Source organism: Petromyzon marinus, chromosome 35 (assembly GCF_048934315.1).
Source record: "Petromyzon marinus isolate PM22_M1 ecotype Great Lakes invasive population chromosome 35, UKy_Petmar_22M1.pri1.0, whole genome shotgun sequence".
In the NCBI taxonomy this organism is placed as follows: Eukaryota; Metazoa; Chordata; class Hyperoartia; order Petromyzontiformes; family Petromyzontidae; genus Petromyzon; species Petromyzon marinus.
Window position 1 is genome coordinate 10,226,377 of NC_133701.1, and position 18,947 is coordinate 10,245,323.

At 48.7% G+C, this 18,947-nt stretch overlaps 1 protein-coding gene across 1 annotated transcript in view; it reads right to left on the reverse strand.

Annotated features, from left to right (window-relative positions):
• Positions 1 to 18,947, reverse strand: part of AGBL4 (AGBL carboxypeptidase 4) — a 653,722-nt gene that overhangs the window by 145,909 nt on the left and 488,866 nt on the right. Inside the window, exon 4 of the mRNA XM_032966253.2 lies at positions 1,376 to 1,470. Coding sequence (XP_032822144.2) covers positions 1,376 to 1,470 — 95 coding nt within the window. The remainder of the gene's footprint in view (positions 1 to 1,375; positions 1,471 to 18,947) is intronic.

Below are 18,947 nucleotides of genomic sequence, written 5' to 3' on the forward strand. Positions count from 1 at the left end.
GTGTGGATTAGCATAGGGGAATGGTTATGTTGTTGTGTGTGCGTGCACGACAAAACTGTGCGGAGCAGTGGTGCGATGGTTCGTGTGCTGCTGCTGCTGCTGCTATGAAGCTGCTCATCCAGGTACAATTCCTGGAAGCGTTGTTAACTGCAGGGTTGTTGCTCTTTAGTCTTTCAATGGCTTCCAACGTAGGCGGAAAGCGTTTGTGCATGAGCTATTTCCATCTGTCCTTACATAACGCGGATCACTTTAATTCTCGTGAAGTAAATCTCGTACGAACGAAATTTGGGGAAACTGGCCACATTCATCGAAGGGTTTTGCTCAAACTTTGCAAACTTAACCCACCAATAAAAAAGAACAACAGTGTTGGCTGCTATACGTTTCCACGTGACGATAAACCACTTCGTAGAGCTACCATTCGCGGCCAGGTCGCTTCTGAAAAAGAGCCGCATAGCGCAGTGGGCCTTACCTGGCAAACTAAAATAGTTAATCGTAGTCGTTCAGTGACTGTGTGTGTGAGAGGTTGGCTGGGAATTATTTTCCGCTACTCTCCTTCGTTGAACTGCGTGAAGGCCCATTGTGAGTCATTATTTATGGACCTTATTACATGTGACCGTGTGGGAGAGCTCATTGAAAGTCATTTATTGATGTGTTTAGCCATGTGAGAGCTTGTTGAGTGATTAACCCCCAAATTGTTAGGGTTCTTTTTTCTTTATTTCAAGCTTGTGGGACAATTGGTAACGTGACTGGAAGGTGTTACCTACACCTCTTGGCCTCCCCTAGGTCAGCTCAGCCTTAACGTTAACACCTCGTGCAATGTGTTACTGATCGCGGTGGAGAGAGAAAGGTGGCCAGGCCTGGAGCTGGCAACAGCTTAACTTTCATGTTCATAGTTTAAGGTTTAGTTCAGGGGTTCTTAATCTGGGCTGCACGCTGCATCCCCAGGGGGTGCGAGATGCCCTTTCTGGGGGTGCGAGACATGGCTAGATTTATTTCGAAGGTGAATCATCGTCAACACAAACTAAGCACGGACCCGTAAGTGCAACTACTTTGTTTCATCAAACCTCTATGCATTTATTAACATTAGCAACATTTGTTGTTACGATTGAGAACCAAAGGGTTGCTTGCTGCAGTAAAGGTTTAGAACCACCGGTTTAGTTTCGTGTACCGTGCCAGCCTAACAGAGCTTGCAGATACAATACAATCTGTGCGACTGAATTGGGGATCATTTATCTATTTGGGCTCACCAAATCTCCTTTGCCATGAGAATGCGTAATAACATTTGCGACATCGACAAACCGGGGTTAATTCAACAGACACGGGAGTGAACTGGTGTGGTGGCGGGAAGTCATCGAAGCAGGTGGTTCGCACTCACCACTGCGGGCGACTGGTGGACTTGACAACAGGCGTCATCCCGTCTCTGTACAGGCTCCTGGTCTTGCTGAAGTTCACGAGGTTGAAAATCGCGCGCTGCGCTCACAACAGCATTCAAGTGGGGGGGGAGGGCACGAAACGTCAGTTAAGTACCGCCATCAAGTTCCATTCGCAAGATGAATATTTCTTCGGTGAACATGTCCGTCGCAATCAAAGTGTCTCCATGCCAAAACGAGCGATGGCATTGGCCCACAGCAGCATCAATCACCGTCACCACTACCAGAAGCACCAAGGCCTGCACGTTGACAGCCCTTGGGCCAGTGGTGGAAATTCCACGCTTCTATGGCTTTGACAGTTGATGTTCACTGCACTGTTTCGTCCGTTGTATGTATGTTGAACCTCTTTCGCAACGCACGTAGCCAACCCTCGCTAAGCGGAGGTGCGCGGCAAGGACGACAAACGAAACACAAAAATAGCTCTACAGAAATGAGTTGTCAATCTAGACGATTTAATAGTGGACAGCTCCAGTGGTTTCCCAATATCGGAAGAGCGTTCAAGACGGCCAAGAAAGCGCATCTGAAAGCGCCGCGCGTGACCACGTGTGCAGGGCGTGTCACTCCTGCATCTGGTAAGATAAAAAAAATACATATAATTGTTTGATTTGTATAGTTTTCAATTATTTGTTTTCCTTTCCTATACTTTGCACTCCTATCGTGTTTTTTCGTGTATTTGTTGTTGACAGGTTCTGACCCTGTGCCCCTACTTGACATCTGAGCTTTATAGCTCATCGGATTCCTCCAGTCTAAATACAGTGAGGAAAAAAATTATTTGATCCCCTGCTGATTTTGTACGTTTGCCCACTGACAAAGAAATGATGAGTCTATAATTTTAATGGTAGGTTTATTTGAACAGTGAGAGACAGAATAACAACAAAAAATCCAGAAAAACGCATGTCAAAAATGTTATAAATTGATTTGTATTTTAATGAGGGAAATAAGTATTTGACCCCCTCTCAATCAGAAAGATTTCTGGCTCCCACGTGTCTTTTATACAGGTAACGAGCTGAGATTAGGAGCACACTCTTAAAGGGAGTGCTCCTAATCTCAGCTTGTTACCTGTATATAAGACACCTGTCCACAGAAGCAATCAATCAATCAATCAGATTCCAACCTCTCCACCATGGCCAAGACCAAAGAGCTCTCCAAGGATGTCAGGGACAAGATTGTAGACCTACACAAGGCTGCAATGGGCTACAAGACCATTGCCAAGCAACTTGGTGAGAAGGTGACAACAGTTGGTTCGATTTTTCGCAAATGGAAGAAACACAAAAGAACTGTCAATCTCGCTCAGCCTGGGGCTCCATGCAAGATCTCACCTCGTGGAGTTGCAATGATCATGAGAACGGCAAGGAATCAGCCCAGAACTACACAGGAGGATCTTGTCAATGATCTCAAGGCAGCTGGGACCATAGTCACCAAGAAAACAATTGGTAACACACTACACCGTGAAGGACTGAAATCCTGCAGCGCCCGCAAGGCCCCCCTGCTCAAGAAAGCACATATGCATGCCCGTCTGAAGTTTGTCAATGAACATCTGAATGATTCAGAGAACAACTGGGTGAAAGTGTTGTGGTCAGATGAGACCAAAATGGAGCTCTTTGGCATCAACTCAACTCGCCGTGTTTGGAGGAGGAGGAATGCTGCCTATGACCCCAAGAACACCATCCCCACCATCAAAGATGGAGGTGGAAACATTATGCTTTGGGGGTGGTTTTCTGCTAAGGGGACAGGACAACTTCACCGCATCAAAGAAACAATGGACGGGGCCATATACCGTCAAATCTTGGGTGAGAACCTCCTTCCCTCGGCCAGGGCATTGAAGATGGGTCGTGGATGGGTATTCCAGCATGACAATGACCAAAAACACACGGCCAAGGTAACAAAGGAGTGGCTCAAGAAGAAGCACATTAAGGTCCTGGAGTGGCCTAGCCACTCTCCAGACCTCAATCCCATAGAAAATCTGTGGAGGAACTGAAGGTTCGAGTTGCCAAACGTCAGTCTCGAAACCTTAATGACTTGGAGAAGATCTGCAAAGAGGAGTGGGACAAAATCCCTCCTGAGATGTGTGCAAACCTGGTGGCCAACTACAAGAAACGTCTGACCTCTGTGATTGCCAACAAGGGTTTTGCCACCAAGTACTAAGTCATGTTTTACAGAGGGGTCAAATACTTATTTCCCTCATTAAAATGCCAATCAATTTATAACATTTTTGACATGCGTTTTTCTGAATTTTGTTGTTGTTATTCTCTCTCTCACTGTTCAAATAAACCTACCATTAAAATTATAGACTAATTATTTCTTTGTCAGTGGGAAAACGTTCAAAATCAGCAGGGGATCAAATACTTTTTTCCCTCACTGTAAACATTCTGAATCTGAGCTGCACACACGTGACACACCAGTCACTCTTCGGCATCGTCTACGCACGCCGTTAGCGGGACGACTGCCCCTTCGATCTTGTTCGCCCTGTCGTCTTTGTCTCACCGGCGCTGATGGCGACTCTCGGGACTGGGGCCCAGAGGAGGCCCAGAACAGATGTTTGATGTAGCTCGCCACGGATGTTAGTCGTGGCCAGGAATTGGAACTCAGAAGGCCGGGAGCACAGGGCAGTGTGCTAACCACTACATCGCCACTTGCAACAGCGCACACAATAACAAAAATCGCCATTCGCCACTAAGTGGCGGTGACGTCACCCCGACACTTGTGCCACACATGTGCACCTTGAGGCCACGTGAAGTGTCGAACGCCCGCTGGCAGGAGGTCACGGGGCAGACCCTGGTGTCACGGGTCGACTGACTGAGATGACTGGCTGATGCACCACCTGTGCCCCTTACTGTGCCAACCTGCTGTGCTTTAGCCACCCGGCGCTCCGCTCGTTGTTGTGAGCGTTGCTCTTCCGCCCTCCGTTGTTGTTGGAGGGCGACTGCCTCCAACTGCCCAGTAGCGTCCTTCACGAGCCTCCTCCACAGAGGCCGATCTTGACACCGCTGGTACCAGTCATCGGCTAGTCCACCCAGCTCCACGTCCTCCTGTACCACATCACTCCATCTCTTCTTTAGCCCGTGCCGCGCCCGTTTAGCCCCCTCGATCCGGCCGAACAAAAACTGTTTAGGCATGCGGTGGCTGGGCATGCGGGCTACATGACCCAGCCAATGCAGCCTTGCCTGCCTGAGGAGCTCACCAATGGGACCGTGCCCAGATCTTTCAAGGATTTGTGAGCTCCTCACACAATCTAGCCTGGTTAAACCCAGGACGGATCGTAGGCAGGCCAGCCTAAATGTTTCTAACCGGCGAAGATGTTCAATTAGGGGGGTCCACGTTTCGCAAGCGTAGAGAAGGGAGGGAATGACCGTGGCCGAGAAGACCCGAAGCGCACACAACACACACAAACACACACACAACACACACAACACACACACACAACACACACACAACAAACACCCACAACAGATACACCCTTCATAGACCGTTGAGGCGTGCATGGTCGGCAAGCCCGACTGTGGCCAGCACCAATGGAGAGTGAAACCTGAACAGGTCCCGGGGCCTCCTCAAGCTCGACTTAGTGTCACATCGACACCGGCTGTGGGGTGTGAACCACTGCACTGGGGAGACAAAGGCAACCGGGTGGGGTACAGCTCACGCAACGCCCTCGTGTGCAGTCCCAGGCCTCATAAGTGTCCACACCACACACGCACATACACACATACATACACACATACATACACACATACATACAAATACATACATACATATACACATACATATACACATACATACACACATACATACACATACATACACACATACATACACACATACACAACAACAACAACCGCCATTCGCCACTAAGTGGCGGTGACGTCACCAAGATGCTTGTGCCAGGCTATGTGCACCCTGAGGCCACGTGAAGTGTCGAACGCCCGCTGGCAGGAGGTCACGGGGCAGACCCAGGTGCCACAGGTCGACTGACTGAGATGACTGGCTGATGCACCACCTGTGCCCCCTACTGTGGCAACCTGCTGTGCTTTAGCCACCCGGCGCTCCGCTCGTTGTTGTAAGCGTCGCTCCTCCACTCTCCGTTGTTGTTGGAGGGCGACTGCCTCCAACTGCCCAGTAGCGTCCTTCACGAGCCTCCTCCACAGAGGCCGATCTTGACACCGCTGGTACCAGTCATCGGCAAGTCCACTCAGCTCCACGTCCTCCTGTACCACATCACTCCATCTCATCTCTAGCCCGTGCCGCGCCCGTTTAGCCCCCTCAATCCGGCCGAACAAAAGCTGTTTCGGCATGCGGTGGCTGGGCATGCGGGCTACATGACCCAGCCATCGCAGCCTTGCCCGCCGGAGGAGCTCACCGATGGGACCCTGCCCAGATCTTTCAAAGATTTGTGACCTCCTCACACAATCCAGTCTGGTTAAACCCAGGATCGATCGTAGGTAGGCCAGCCTAAATGTTTGTAACCGGCGAAGATGTTCCATTAGGGGGGTCCACGTTTCGCAAGCGTACACACACACATACATACACACATACATACAAAAACAAAGATCCCCCATGTAGCCTTAACAGACTGTAGGGGCAAGTGCTGTTAGCGAGCACCTATGAAGGCCGGAACGGTACACGAGGGGGTGGGTGGCCAGCACCACGCCCGACCGCCTTTGTCTCCATAGTGGCAATGTTTACACACCGCACCAGGTACTCATTTGAGGCTGAGTCGACCTAGGGGAGGCCCGGAACCGGTTCAGATAATCGTCACTGGTGAACTCTGTTCGCCAGGTTCGTCGCGCAGGGCGCTAACCGCTACACTACCGCTGCCCACACTATCCATGCATACAAACAACCACGTGCACCCCCACACGACATACACGCATTAAGATTCAGCAGTGGATTCAGGGGAGCTGACCGTAACGATCGCGAGCTCATTAATATATACGTTACGGTATATCAAGCGAATGGTGGATAACGCATCTGCTGCTGGCGAGCGAACGAGCGAGGGATCGAGCGGAGGGGCTCCCCAAGTTTCCCCGTAGCGACTCCACGCGCCACACCAGACACGAGCCGGGGCTTGACATTGCGCAGCCGGCCGGCCAGCGGTGGACACGACGGGCGTGACCCATTCCCCGTTGTTATGCGTGTTGAACTTCTTTCGCACCGTACGTAGCCAACCGTGCTAATAGGGGAAGGACAATAAACGAAACACGCAAAAAACAGTTCGAAAGAAATGCGTTTTAAAGCTAGATTTAAAAGTGCTTAGCTCGCAGTTGCTTCTTAATATCGGAGGGAAAAGCATTCCAGACGGCCGCAACATCGCATCTGAAGGCTCGCCGATGCAGTGAAAGATGTGCGACAGACCAGGGGGTGACGCTGACATCTCTACGTGGCTGGATTCAATCCGCAGGCAGACTCAATCCATCGTTTTACAATGTTGTTACATTGATTTTAGATTTCGTAAATGCATCCCATTACAAAATCCTGGGCGATAAGTTATCCTTGCATGTGTGTTGAACCTCTTTCGCACCGTACGTAGCCAACCGTGCTGATCGGAGGTGTGGGGGAATGCCAGCAAGCTAAATACAAAAAAATCTGTTTTAAATAAATTCGTTTTGCCATCTAGATGTAAAAGTGCGTAGCTCCAGTGGCTCTCTAATATCGGAATATCGATTGTGCCATCGAGAGTCGCCCTGGCCACCAGCTGTCAGCATCGGGACACCGCTGGCCACGTCTGCTTATCGATGCCGAGATCCGGACACTGGACATACATCGAGATGTCGATAACGCTGTTGATATTCTAACGACCGCTACAAAGAAGGCCTCTCGTCCAGCATTCAAGTGCCAAAGGGATGTACATATGCAATAAATAATAATAATACTGATACCAACGCTAATGTTATTTATCTATTCAATAAATGTATAGATTTATGTTACGCTTCTTTGGCAACGTAAGTAGCCAACCGTGCTCATCAAGAATCTTCCAGACTATCCTGAGAAAGCCCGGCATGCACACGAGGTGATGACACCTCAACACTCCGCACAAGCGGGTCAGGGACCCTCTTGCTGTGCTGTCATCTTCGGGTCACTTTGGAGCTCCGCCAGATTGGGACTTTCACGAACATTCGTGATCCACCAACCCATGCCTCCAAAGTGCCACCACGCCTGGCCACAATATGGTCTTCCCCTTCTTAATCCAGAGGTCCAACTCCTGCATGGGGTCGGTGGCTCATATGTTCACTCTCCGTGTTCGAAGAGATCCGTGATCTTACTCAGAGACCCATCGGCTCGCATACACTTACATGGTAGATACATTGACATCGAGATCCATATAATTACATAGAACACCATATTCATCAATAATACTGCCTTACAATGAACATATATGTATATATCAGAATAAGAATATGCATTCATACTGGAGGAATCTGATGGGCTAAAAAGCTCTTTGTCACATATGTGACATTTCGGGCAATGGCCCTGCCTCGTAGCACTGATGTGTTACAGACAGATGTGTTGAGGGTTTTGTTAATTGTGTTCTGTGCGACTGCCAATGCAGCATCACCAAATAATCTGCTTACTTTTGTAGAACCCACGTCGACTTTTATAGACAACCATAGACTAACGTACACTTAACGTGATCCATGGGGATTTACATAGAACACCGTAGACTTACATAGAGAACCACAAATTTGCTTACGCGATCCATAGGTCCATAATGCTCTTTGATATTCTTGCACGAGGTCAGAGGCGTTGCTTTTCTGCCGCCATGTGACTCTTCTAACCCTCTGCCTCTTCTCTCGTCACATCCGCTAAGCCCCGCGGGGAAAGTTGATCTCGAGAATGTTAGGTGCGTGAGGGTGGAACTTGACGTCGGGTCTCAGGATGTTAACCACCTCGCCCGGTATGCACGAGGTCATGGGTTCATTCCAGACCCTGACACCTGCTGTATATTTGGAGTTTTCGTGTCTCTCTCCCAGTGGATGTTTCTCCGTGTCCTCCGGGTTTTGTACCTCCACATATAGAATCAATATTTGTTCAGAGTATTTGGCTGCTATACATTTCCCCGTGATGATGCGCCACTTCGTCGACATATGATTTGCGATAGCTAGGGTCGCTTCTGCAAAAGAGCTATATGTAGCTCAGTGGGGCCTTATCTGGTAAGATTTAGTTGAGAAAATGTGACAGCCACACTCCAACGTGGTTGTGATATCTGGATCTCAACAGGGGGTCGGTGGCCCCAGCTGGCTCAACCGGAGGGCAAACATCCAAACTCTACAAATTCAATCGCTTTTATTGTCACACACCTGGCTGGAAGGGGTGGGGGCGTGGTGTGGTAGCAATGATGGTGCGAATACTGCACTGTGAACCTAGCCTACCTGAGTTCGATTCCTGTTAGAGCCGTCCCCTAGGGGTAGACGGTGAACCGGGGCGACTGCCCTGGGCCCTGTGCTTTGGTCGGGGGGGGGGGGGGTGGGCTGCGTATAATGTTCTATGAACCTAGCCCGCCTGAGTTCAATTCCCGTCAGAGCCGTCCCCTAGGAGCAGACGGGGAATCGGGACGACCGCCCTGGGCCCCGTGCTTTGGGGGGACGGGCGGGGCTTCGCTTCAACGTCACGGTGTTAGATGTAATGCTTCCGGTGTAATTTGAAGGCGTCGGGGGTGGAGGGGGGGGCACACGTTGTGGAAGTTGCCCCAGGACCCTTACCCCCGCAGTAGAGGGCCTCAATTCCAGGGCACGGCTAACATCAGTGGCGAGTGAGTGATGTCCGCCTGCTCGGTGGGGCCAGCGACACACATGCGTGCTGCCCTCGCCCCCCCCCCTCCCACCACCACCCAATGCTCGTGTGAGTCTGCAGGCACACCACTTGTGACACTGACCATATTCGCAAATTGGTTGAAATATTGTGAACCCAACTTGATTGCTATATTAGAAGCGGGAGTGAGGCGGTGACCCAGGAGTTAAGGGCACTGGCGCTACGAACCCGAGCGACGCGAGTTAGATTCCCCGGCCACGGCTAACATCAGTGGCGAGTGATATCCGGACGGCTCACGGAGGCCCCACCCCCACTTCACCCGTTATCCCGCCCTGACGAGTGTGGTGAAGTATGGTCAAACAATCCCCCACGACCGACGAGGCGTTGATTAGACGAAGGACTTCAAATCGTTATTAGCGTATAATGACGCAGCCGGTGCATTGGCCATCGCAATGTGGCTTATGTATCACCGCAGGGCCATTTAGCCAGGAGGAAAAACCCTACGTCCGATTTCACGCGGCTCACTCTGTTTAATCAAACACATCGGAAAATCAACCGTGGCGGCTTCTGACAGCTGTAACCGTTTATGAATTCCTACAGCCACGGTGCATTCCACGGATTTGACAAAGGGCTGTCAATTATATATATGTCAAAAAAGCACGCAAGCGATCGAATTTGGCTGCAAAGGGCCCCACGCAGCGATCGCGCGATGCGTTGGTGGGGCGCGCCGCGAGATCCTCCTCCACTCCGAGCGAGCCCCTGGCCCATGCCACTGCCGCACCGCACGCACCGCACGCACTGAACGCACCACACGCGCGCACCGCAGACACCGCACGCACCGCACGCACCACACGCACGCACTGCACGTACCGCATGCACGTATGCATCGGTCTCAGGGGCCATCCCATCAAGTGCACCATTACCGGCCGGGCAATGTCAACCGCACGGTCTGCTCGCATCATCAGGAGTCTGACCTTTCTCACCCTTGCTCCCCTTTGGTCCACACTGCTGACCTCTCTTGGTGCTCTTTTTAAATAAATACTGGCCCCTGCCGTAGGACCCGCACGGAGGGACATCCCACGCCGCCGTCTGGACCGATCCGGGTGCGCAAGCGCTCTCCTCGACCTCTAGACGTCACCGACTCGCACTTGCCCCTCAGGGGCGGTTGAGCGTCGACAAGAGATCGGGACACAGAGCCCAGGGACCGCACGTGGCTACGCCCAGGGGGAGATGCCCACGCTCAGCCTGGTGTCGCTCACGGATCGTCGTGGTCGTCGCGCTCGATGATGCGGAGACCCACGCCTGTCAATCCACGGGGGTGGGGGGGGGGGGGTCTGGCCAGCGGCGATGGATCGCGGCAACACTCGGGGAAACATTCGAAAGAGCGTCTACTACTTACTGCTGCTACTGCCATAGGAACGTGGAATTCCCACCGCTGGCGCAGGACTTTTCAATATCGATGAGCTACCACTCCACACTTCCCTTGGGCTGGCAGACGCTGGTTTTGTGAAAATGTGGGTTTCGCAATCAACGTGCTCTTCCTGCACACCAGGCGAGGTGGTTAACATCTCGCCACCGTGGCGCGGTTAATCGGTCAGGGTGCATACGGGACGGTCGGATACGCGACGTTGCACCGCATTACAATTCGCAAAGCCGACGTCGTTTATTCCGTTCGCTTGTGGTGCCCGTCACTCATTTCCCGCCACCCCCTCCCCTTCATTCCAGCCCCCCACCCCCCTCTGCCTCCCAGCGTTCCCTTATCGCTCGGGGGACAAAATAAACTATGGGGGTCTTAGGCTACTGATTCTTTTCGTACCTTCAGGTGAGATCACTTTCGCGAAAGCAAAATAAATGACCCCCAGTTATTATGTAAGTGATTCCACAGATGCGGTTCACCCCGGGCTGGGTTTTCATGCCGTTTTAAGCTTTTAAGGCAAGCGAAAATAAATATATAGCCTCTGCACAACGACATACACGGGTGCACTTATATTAATAATAAAAATCTGATGTAGCTGCCGCCGCTGCAAATAAATGAGTAAATAAACGCTCGTGCGCACGGCGCTCAGATTTCCCCTTGTAAAAAAAGCTCCCACAGGCTTGCGGCATCAGAGGATGTATTTCACTGGCCGACGCTTAAGCGCGTGGAATATATCCGTGCGTAATGGTCTCGTCGGCGCTCACCACAAGGAGGCCATGTGGCGACGCCGCAACGCAGCCCTGCTGCACGTGGGCTGCCCCTAACCCAGAAGCAGCAGAAAGGGTTGGTGGATCACCAACAACAACAACCACCATTCGCCACTAAGTGGCGGTGACGTCACCACGACGCTTGTGCCAGGATATGTGCACCTTGAGGTTGAGGCCACGTGAAGTGTCGAAAGGCCGCGGGCAGGAGGTCACGGTGCAGACCCAAGTGCCACAGGTCGACTGACTGAGACGACTAGCTGATGCACCACCTGTGCCCCCTACTGTGCCAATTTGCTGTGCTCTAGCCACCCGACGCTCCGCTCGTTGTTGTGAGCGTCGCTTCTCCGCTGCTGTTGGAGGGCTACTGCCTCCAACTGCCCAGTAGCAGCGTCTTTCACGAGCCTCCTCGACAGAGGTCGATCTTGACACCGCTGGTACCGGTCATCGGCACACACGCACACAGAGACGTTGCTGTGGAACTCCGTTCATCTATCGAGGAGAGAGGGGCCGTGCCCTGGCTCTGCCCGCAGAATGCAGCACGGCAAAGCGTGGACCGATACCATCGGTGCCTTGTCGATGGCACAAGGGTATTGCGCCCGTCTCACGCGTTGCTTTGCTCCGGGCGGCTCCAGTTACCTCCCACGTGCTTGATAGATCACTCGCTGTTTGGCTGGAAACATCTTAATATACCGAGAACTGCAGAGCAATTGTTGGCACCGGCTCAACGCCCGACAATCTTCCAGTCTGTATGTGATTCTTCAGCGATTGTGTGATGCAATTTGCGTGAGCGGCCACGCTTTTTTAAACGATCCAAGAGAAAAGTTTATTTATTTTTAGAGGCACCTCAACCACGACACGTGGCCCTGTGCATACGGAGGAAGTGGAGGAGCAGAGATGGACAGAGAGAGACACACCGAGAGAGAGAAAGATACACAGAGACAGACCCGGAGAGATACATTGAAAACAGACACGGACAGAAATCGACACGGTTGTAGACATGAAGAGACATACACAGACACCGACACAGACTGACGCAGGGAACGAACCAAAGTGACAGACGTGATGAGACAGACAAATCAGAATATGGAGAGATACAGAGACAATCACAGAGATACAGAGACAATCACTGAGATACAGAGACAATCACTGAGATACAGAGACAATCACAGAGATTCAGAGACAATCACTGAGATACAGAGACAATCACAGAGATACAGAGACAATCACAGAGATACAGAGACAATCACAGAGATACAGAGACAATCACTGAGATACTGAGACAATCACTGAGATACAGAGACCATCACAGAGAATCAGAGACAATCACAGAGATACAGAGACAATCACAGAGATACAGAGACAATCACAGGGATACAGATACAATCACAGAGATACAGAGACAATCACTGAGATACAGAGACAATCATAGAGATGCGGAGACAATCACAGAGATGCAGAGACAATCACTGAGATACAGAGACAATCACAGAGATACAGAGACAATCACAGACATACAGAGACAATCACAGAGATACAGAGACAATCACAGAGATACAGAGACAATCACAGAGATACAGAGACAATCACAGAGCTACATAGACAATCACAGAGCTACAGAGATAATCACAGAGATACAGAGACAATCACAGAGATACAGAGACAATCACAGAGATACAGAGACAATCACAGATATACAGAGACAATCACAGAGAAACAGAGACATTCACAGAGATACAGAGACAATCACAGAGACACATAGACAATCACAGAGATACAGATACAATCACAGAGATACAGAGACAATCACAGAGATACAGAGATAATCACTGAGATACAGAGACAATCACAGAGATACTGAGACAATCACAGAGATACAGAGACAATCACAGAGATACAGAGACAATCACAGATATACAGAGGCAATCACAGAGATACAGAGACAATCACAGAGATACAGAGACAATCACTGAGATAGTGAGACAATCACAGAGATACAGAGACAATCACAGAGAAACAGAGACAATCACAGAGATACAGAGACAATCACAGATATACAGAGACAATCACAGAGATACAGAGACAATCACAGATATACAGAGACAACCACAGAGATACAGAGACAATCACTGAGATACAGAGACAATCACAGAGATACAGAGACAATCACAGAGATACAGAGACAATCACAGATATACAGAGACAATCACAGAAATACAGAGACAATCACAGATATACAGAGACAATCACAGAGATAGTGAGACAATCACAGAGATACAGAGACAATGACAGAGATACAGAGACAATCACAGAGATACAGAGACAATCACAGAGCTACATAGACAATCACAGAGCTACAGAGATAATCACAGAGATACAGAGACAATCACAGAGATACAGAGACAATCACAGAGATACAGAGACAATCACAGATATACAGAGACAATCACAGAGAAACAGAGACATTCACAGAGATACAGAGACAATCACAGAGACACATAGACAATCACAGAGATACAGATACAATCACAGAGATACAGAGACAATCACAGAGATACAGAAATAATCACTGAGATACAGAGACAATCACAGAGATACAGAGACAATAACAGAGATACAGAGACAATCACAGAGATACAGAGACAATCACAATATACAGAGGCAATCACAGAGATACAGAGACAATCACAGAGATACAGAGACAATCACTGAGATAGTGAGACAATCACAGAGATACAGAGACAATCACAGAGATACAGAGACAATCACAGAGATACAGAGACAATCACAGAGATACAGAGACAATCACAGATATACAGAGACAATCACAGAGATACAGAGACAATCACAGATATACAGAGACAACCACAGAGATACAGAGACAATCACTGAGATACAGAAACAATCACAGAGATACAGAGCCAATCACAGAGATACAGAGACAATCACAGATATACAGAGACAATCACAGAGATACAGAGACAATCACAGATATACAGAGACAATCACAGAGATAGTGAGACAATCACAGAGATACAGAGACAATCACAGAGATACAGAGACAATCACAGAGATACAGAGACAATCACAGAGATACAGAGACAATCACAGATATACAGAGACAATCACAGATATACAGAGACAATCACAGAGATACAGCGACAATCACAGAGATACAGAGACAATCACAGATATACAGAGACAATCACAGATATACAGAGACAATCACAGAGATATGTAGAGATAGAAACAGACACGAGATAGAGATACAATCTGCACTTATCTAAACACAGCACTCTGTGTATGTCTTTGAGAGTAGTGAGTGGTGGCACTGTGGTTAGTGCACTGCACTGAGCTTGATTTCCAGTCACGGTTCACACCAGTTGTGAGTGATATCAGAACTGATCCTATCCCCCCTCCCCCCACCTCCTTTAACCAACCCACACTGACCAGAACGGTGAAGTATGTTCAAACAACCTCCTATGACCGACACGGCACAGGAGGGCATTGATCTAATCCTGGACTTACAGGGAGATGTCACGTAATGTCATTCGGTGTGTGCGCAAACAGCACCTGCCCCAACAGTTTGTTAAAGGCTATACGGGGGATCTTTGTCATATTTAATCATGTTTTATCATCGTCCGCCATGATCTATCCACTGCCGGATGGCGGCCTCTCAAAAAAAACACTTCCATCTCTCACGCTGTCACCAAATTATATATGTTTCGTGTTTAGCACGGTTGGCGACGTACGGTGCGAAAGAAGTCCAACATAAGTACGTGCATCTCTCATGCTGTCACCACCCATCACGGTGCCGCAAACAACAGCGTGACGACCATCCATCTGACCGCAACAACAACAACAACGTGAGCTGATCTCGCCACGCTCCGTGTCGGCGAGGGGTGGTCCCCTCGAGCGAGATTCCTCCTTCGGCCGCGGCTCCGTCGAGTCCGGCAGGCCGTCATCGCTTCGAGCGACGCGTCTTCCACAATCGAGCCCACGGACGACTCTTAAGGACCAATTTGACGCATTTTTTTGCAACGCACGTACACTTCAGTGGTTCTTAACCTTCTCAACTTGGCCGGATGTTTTAAGAAGGTAAATCGTGGAAACGCAAATTAAGTAAGGGGCACGTAAGGCACAACCACTTTGTTTCATCTGACCTCTGTATTTATTAACATTATAAAAAAAGAATACCATTGAGAACCAAAAGGCGTGCAAGGTGCGGTAAAGGTGAAAAACCACTGCTCTAAATGATATACGTGTCCGTGTGTATGCATGTTTACACATAATGTGGAGCGGTAGTGTAGCGGTTAGCGCGCTGATCTTTGAATCCGGCGACCCGAGTTTAATTGTCACTCACGGCCAACACCAGTGACGATTATCTGAACCGGTCCTGAGCCTCCCCTAGGTCGACTCGGCCTCAAATGAGTACCTGGTGCGGTGTGTAAACATCGCTACTGGGGAGACAAAGGCGGCCGGGTTTGGTGCTTGCCACCCACCCACTCCTATGTCATGCCGGCCTTCATAGGCGCTACTCACGAACAGCACTTGCCCCAATAGTCTGTTAAGGCTGTACGGGGGATCTTTGTTTTTGTTATTTACCAATATATATGCAAGTCGTGCCTGTATGTTTGTAATAATATGTATTATGCTTAGTGAATCATTAAAGGAGTATGTTTAATCACCACAGCATTCTAATAATTTAAGCCATTTGCCAAAGGGCCTTTCTTGTTAATTTATGCATCCCAGCAGATTCTGATTTGTTAACGAAAGGCAAGTCCCGGTTTCGAATTCAACGAGTCTCATCAGCAGAATGCCACCCAATTAATCAGCTACCGCTTGGGCAGTCGGCGTCGGTGAGCTCGAACGGTGTTTCGTGCCCGCTTGAGATACACGTTCAGAAGCCATGTGTTAATTCAAATTGTTGCATTTATTCAAGTCGCAATTGTCCATACCTTGGATTCGCACCACAACAAAGTTCGCATTGCATCTGTGAGGTAGTACACCCAGTAGTTGTTCATGTGCAAGTGATGCGAAGTTTAAGCGTTGAGTAATTTTCAAGTTGAAATGATACGTACTGTACTAATTATTTGTGGTGTAACAAACCAGGGTGCCACATTTGGCGAGATGTTAACTACCTCGTCCGGTGTACAGGAGGGCCTGGGTTCGATCCCGACCCTGAAATCTGTTTATTTGGAGTTTGCGTGTCTCTCTCACCGTGGTCACGTGGATTTTTCTGGTTTTGCTCTCCGTATTTAGAAACACGCATTTAGAGCATTTGGCTGCTATAAATTTCCACGTGATAAGCCACTTCGTTGAGCTATCCTTTGTGGCCAGGTCGCTTCTGAAAAAGAGCTGTATAGCTCAGTGGGGCCTTACCTGGTGAAATTAAAATAATAGTTGAGGGGTTTTTGTGTTTAATTAATAGTTTGGCCCATACATGCGAAATATAATGGCGCTACATCGTAACCACGCGGTGAGAAAAAAATATTTGCAACGCCCCATGGTATAAAGGAATCTTTCAAAACAGCTTATGCAGCTTTTATTTACAGCATGAAAAGCTTCTTTAATTAATGTAATATTTATCAAACTATGCTAATTAACAATAATAATTAAGTCTTTTCTTTTCGAAGGGGGAGGGGCGGGGGCGCTAATCCACTTTTTGGGGGCAGTGTTTTTGCCGCCAGTAAAATTCTTCATTAGAAAAACCGTGCCCCCTATGATGCGGAATTTGGGTTGTTGTAGGCATTTGTTAATTAATCCTTTTGCTCCACAATTGCTCGCCACAATGCACCACGAGGTAGACCACGACTCAAATGTCCAGGGGAATTTGAGGAGCTAAGTAAGCACCGTTTAATTGTTTAAAAAAAAAAATTATGCGGAATATCTGTCAAAAGCCAGCCCAGCGCAGAGTGCGTGAACGGTTGCGCGAACGAGTCGCCGTAAAATGTCGCACCGACCTGCAGTTGTTATTTTTGTCGTATATGTCTTTGTTCCTTCACTGACGTTAACAACAACAACCCTTTCACGAGCAGTAGGCTTTCACGAGCACTATCCGGATTCATACTCGGTTTCATTCCGGGGTCGCGTTGTGTAGGTACCAAGTCAATTCGTTTCATTTGCTGCTAACGTTTCGTTTGCAGCTAACGCAGCGAGCGAAACGATCAGTGCATCATTTACAAATCCCATTTTGCGACCGCAAACTGCTCTTCACAGCTCGCGCATATCGCAACTATATAACAAAGATAAACGGGCTTGGGAAAGACGTGGAGCGATATGATGTCAGTATATTTATTTATACTGGAAGAATCCGATGAGCTGTAACGCTCTTGAGAATAGGTTATCCCCTTTTTTCTGGTAACAAACAAGTGTTAAGATTTTTATTTAAAGCTTTCGTGACTGCAGGGATTCATATTATTGGTTCTTTCGGTAAAGTCACGTAGAAGGGAAACAATAAGTGTTAAGATATATTCTTGGTTCTTTCGGTAAAGTCACGTTGAAGGGAAACAATAAAATAATAATATATATATAAATCACTGCAGTCACGCAAGCTTTAAATCAAAATTTAAGTGTTACGATGTTAGAACACCAAAGCGAAACCTTTTACAAGGAATCATGTCTAAATTAACAATACTTGTGGTCAGAATGCAAACAAAAAACATACTCTGATAATATTATGCATTGTCTTTGAAACTGATTGGTCCACACCAGAGACAGCTTTCTCTGGAGCCTCGTCTCAAAACGGTGTTAGACCAGAGGACTCCTAAAGGCGTACACAGCACAAAGACAATGCCACTATCAGAGTAATGAGAGCTCGGCGTGAGCAGCTACATCATGGGACCTCCTATAAAGCTCTTGTTCACAGATGTCCAGTAGGGGCGCGTCAGAACGGCACAACAAAAAAAAAATATAAAATACAACAGGAGTGCAAAAGCACAGGAAAGGTAAACAACTCACTTAAAAATAAAATACGAATAAAGATTAACTAGTTTTTTTTTTATCTTACCAGCTAAAGCCCACTGAGCTATTATCTTCTCATTCGGAAGCGACCTGGCCACAAATGATAGCTCAACAAAAGTGGCTTATCACGATGACGACGATGATGGTGGTGGTGAGAATCCCGACGAGGTGGCATCCAGAAGAGGGGACGCGTGCCCACGGTGGGAGCGACGAAATCGGCTCACGCACGGAAGCCGTCTCGTTAAACACCACGAGAGATGGCCACGATTGCACGCGGGTTGATCACGGTGATCGTGACCACCGTGACCATCTTTGAAAAAAACAAAAACGTGCCTGGTCTCGTCAGATCTCGGAAGCTGAGCAGGCCTTGAGCCTGGTTCGTGCTGGGATTGAAGACCGTTGTGGTGAAGGCTTCGGCTCTGAGCTTGTTAAGAGATGGCCGTAACCCCCTCAGTGTAACACGTAGTCATGGGCTTTCGCGACCAATATTACCCATAATAGAGATCTTTTTTTGTTAGATCGCGTAAATATAAATGTGCCGTTAAACCGGCCAACTATAGCAACACAGCCAATATGTAAGGTCTGTCACGGAAACCAACCGTGCCAATTTTGTGGCTAGATCAGCACACC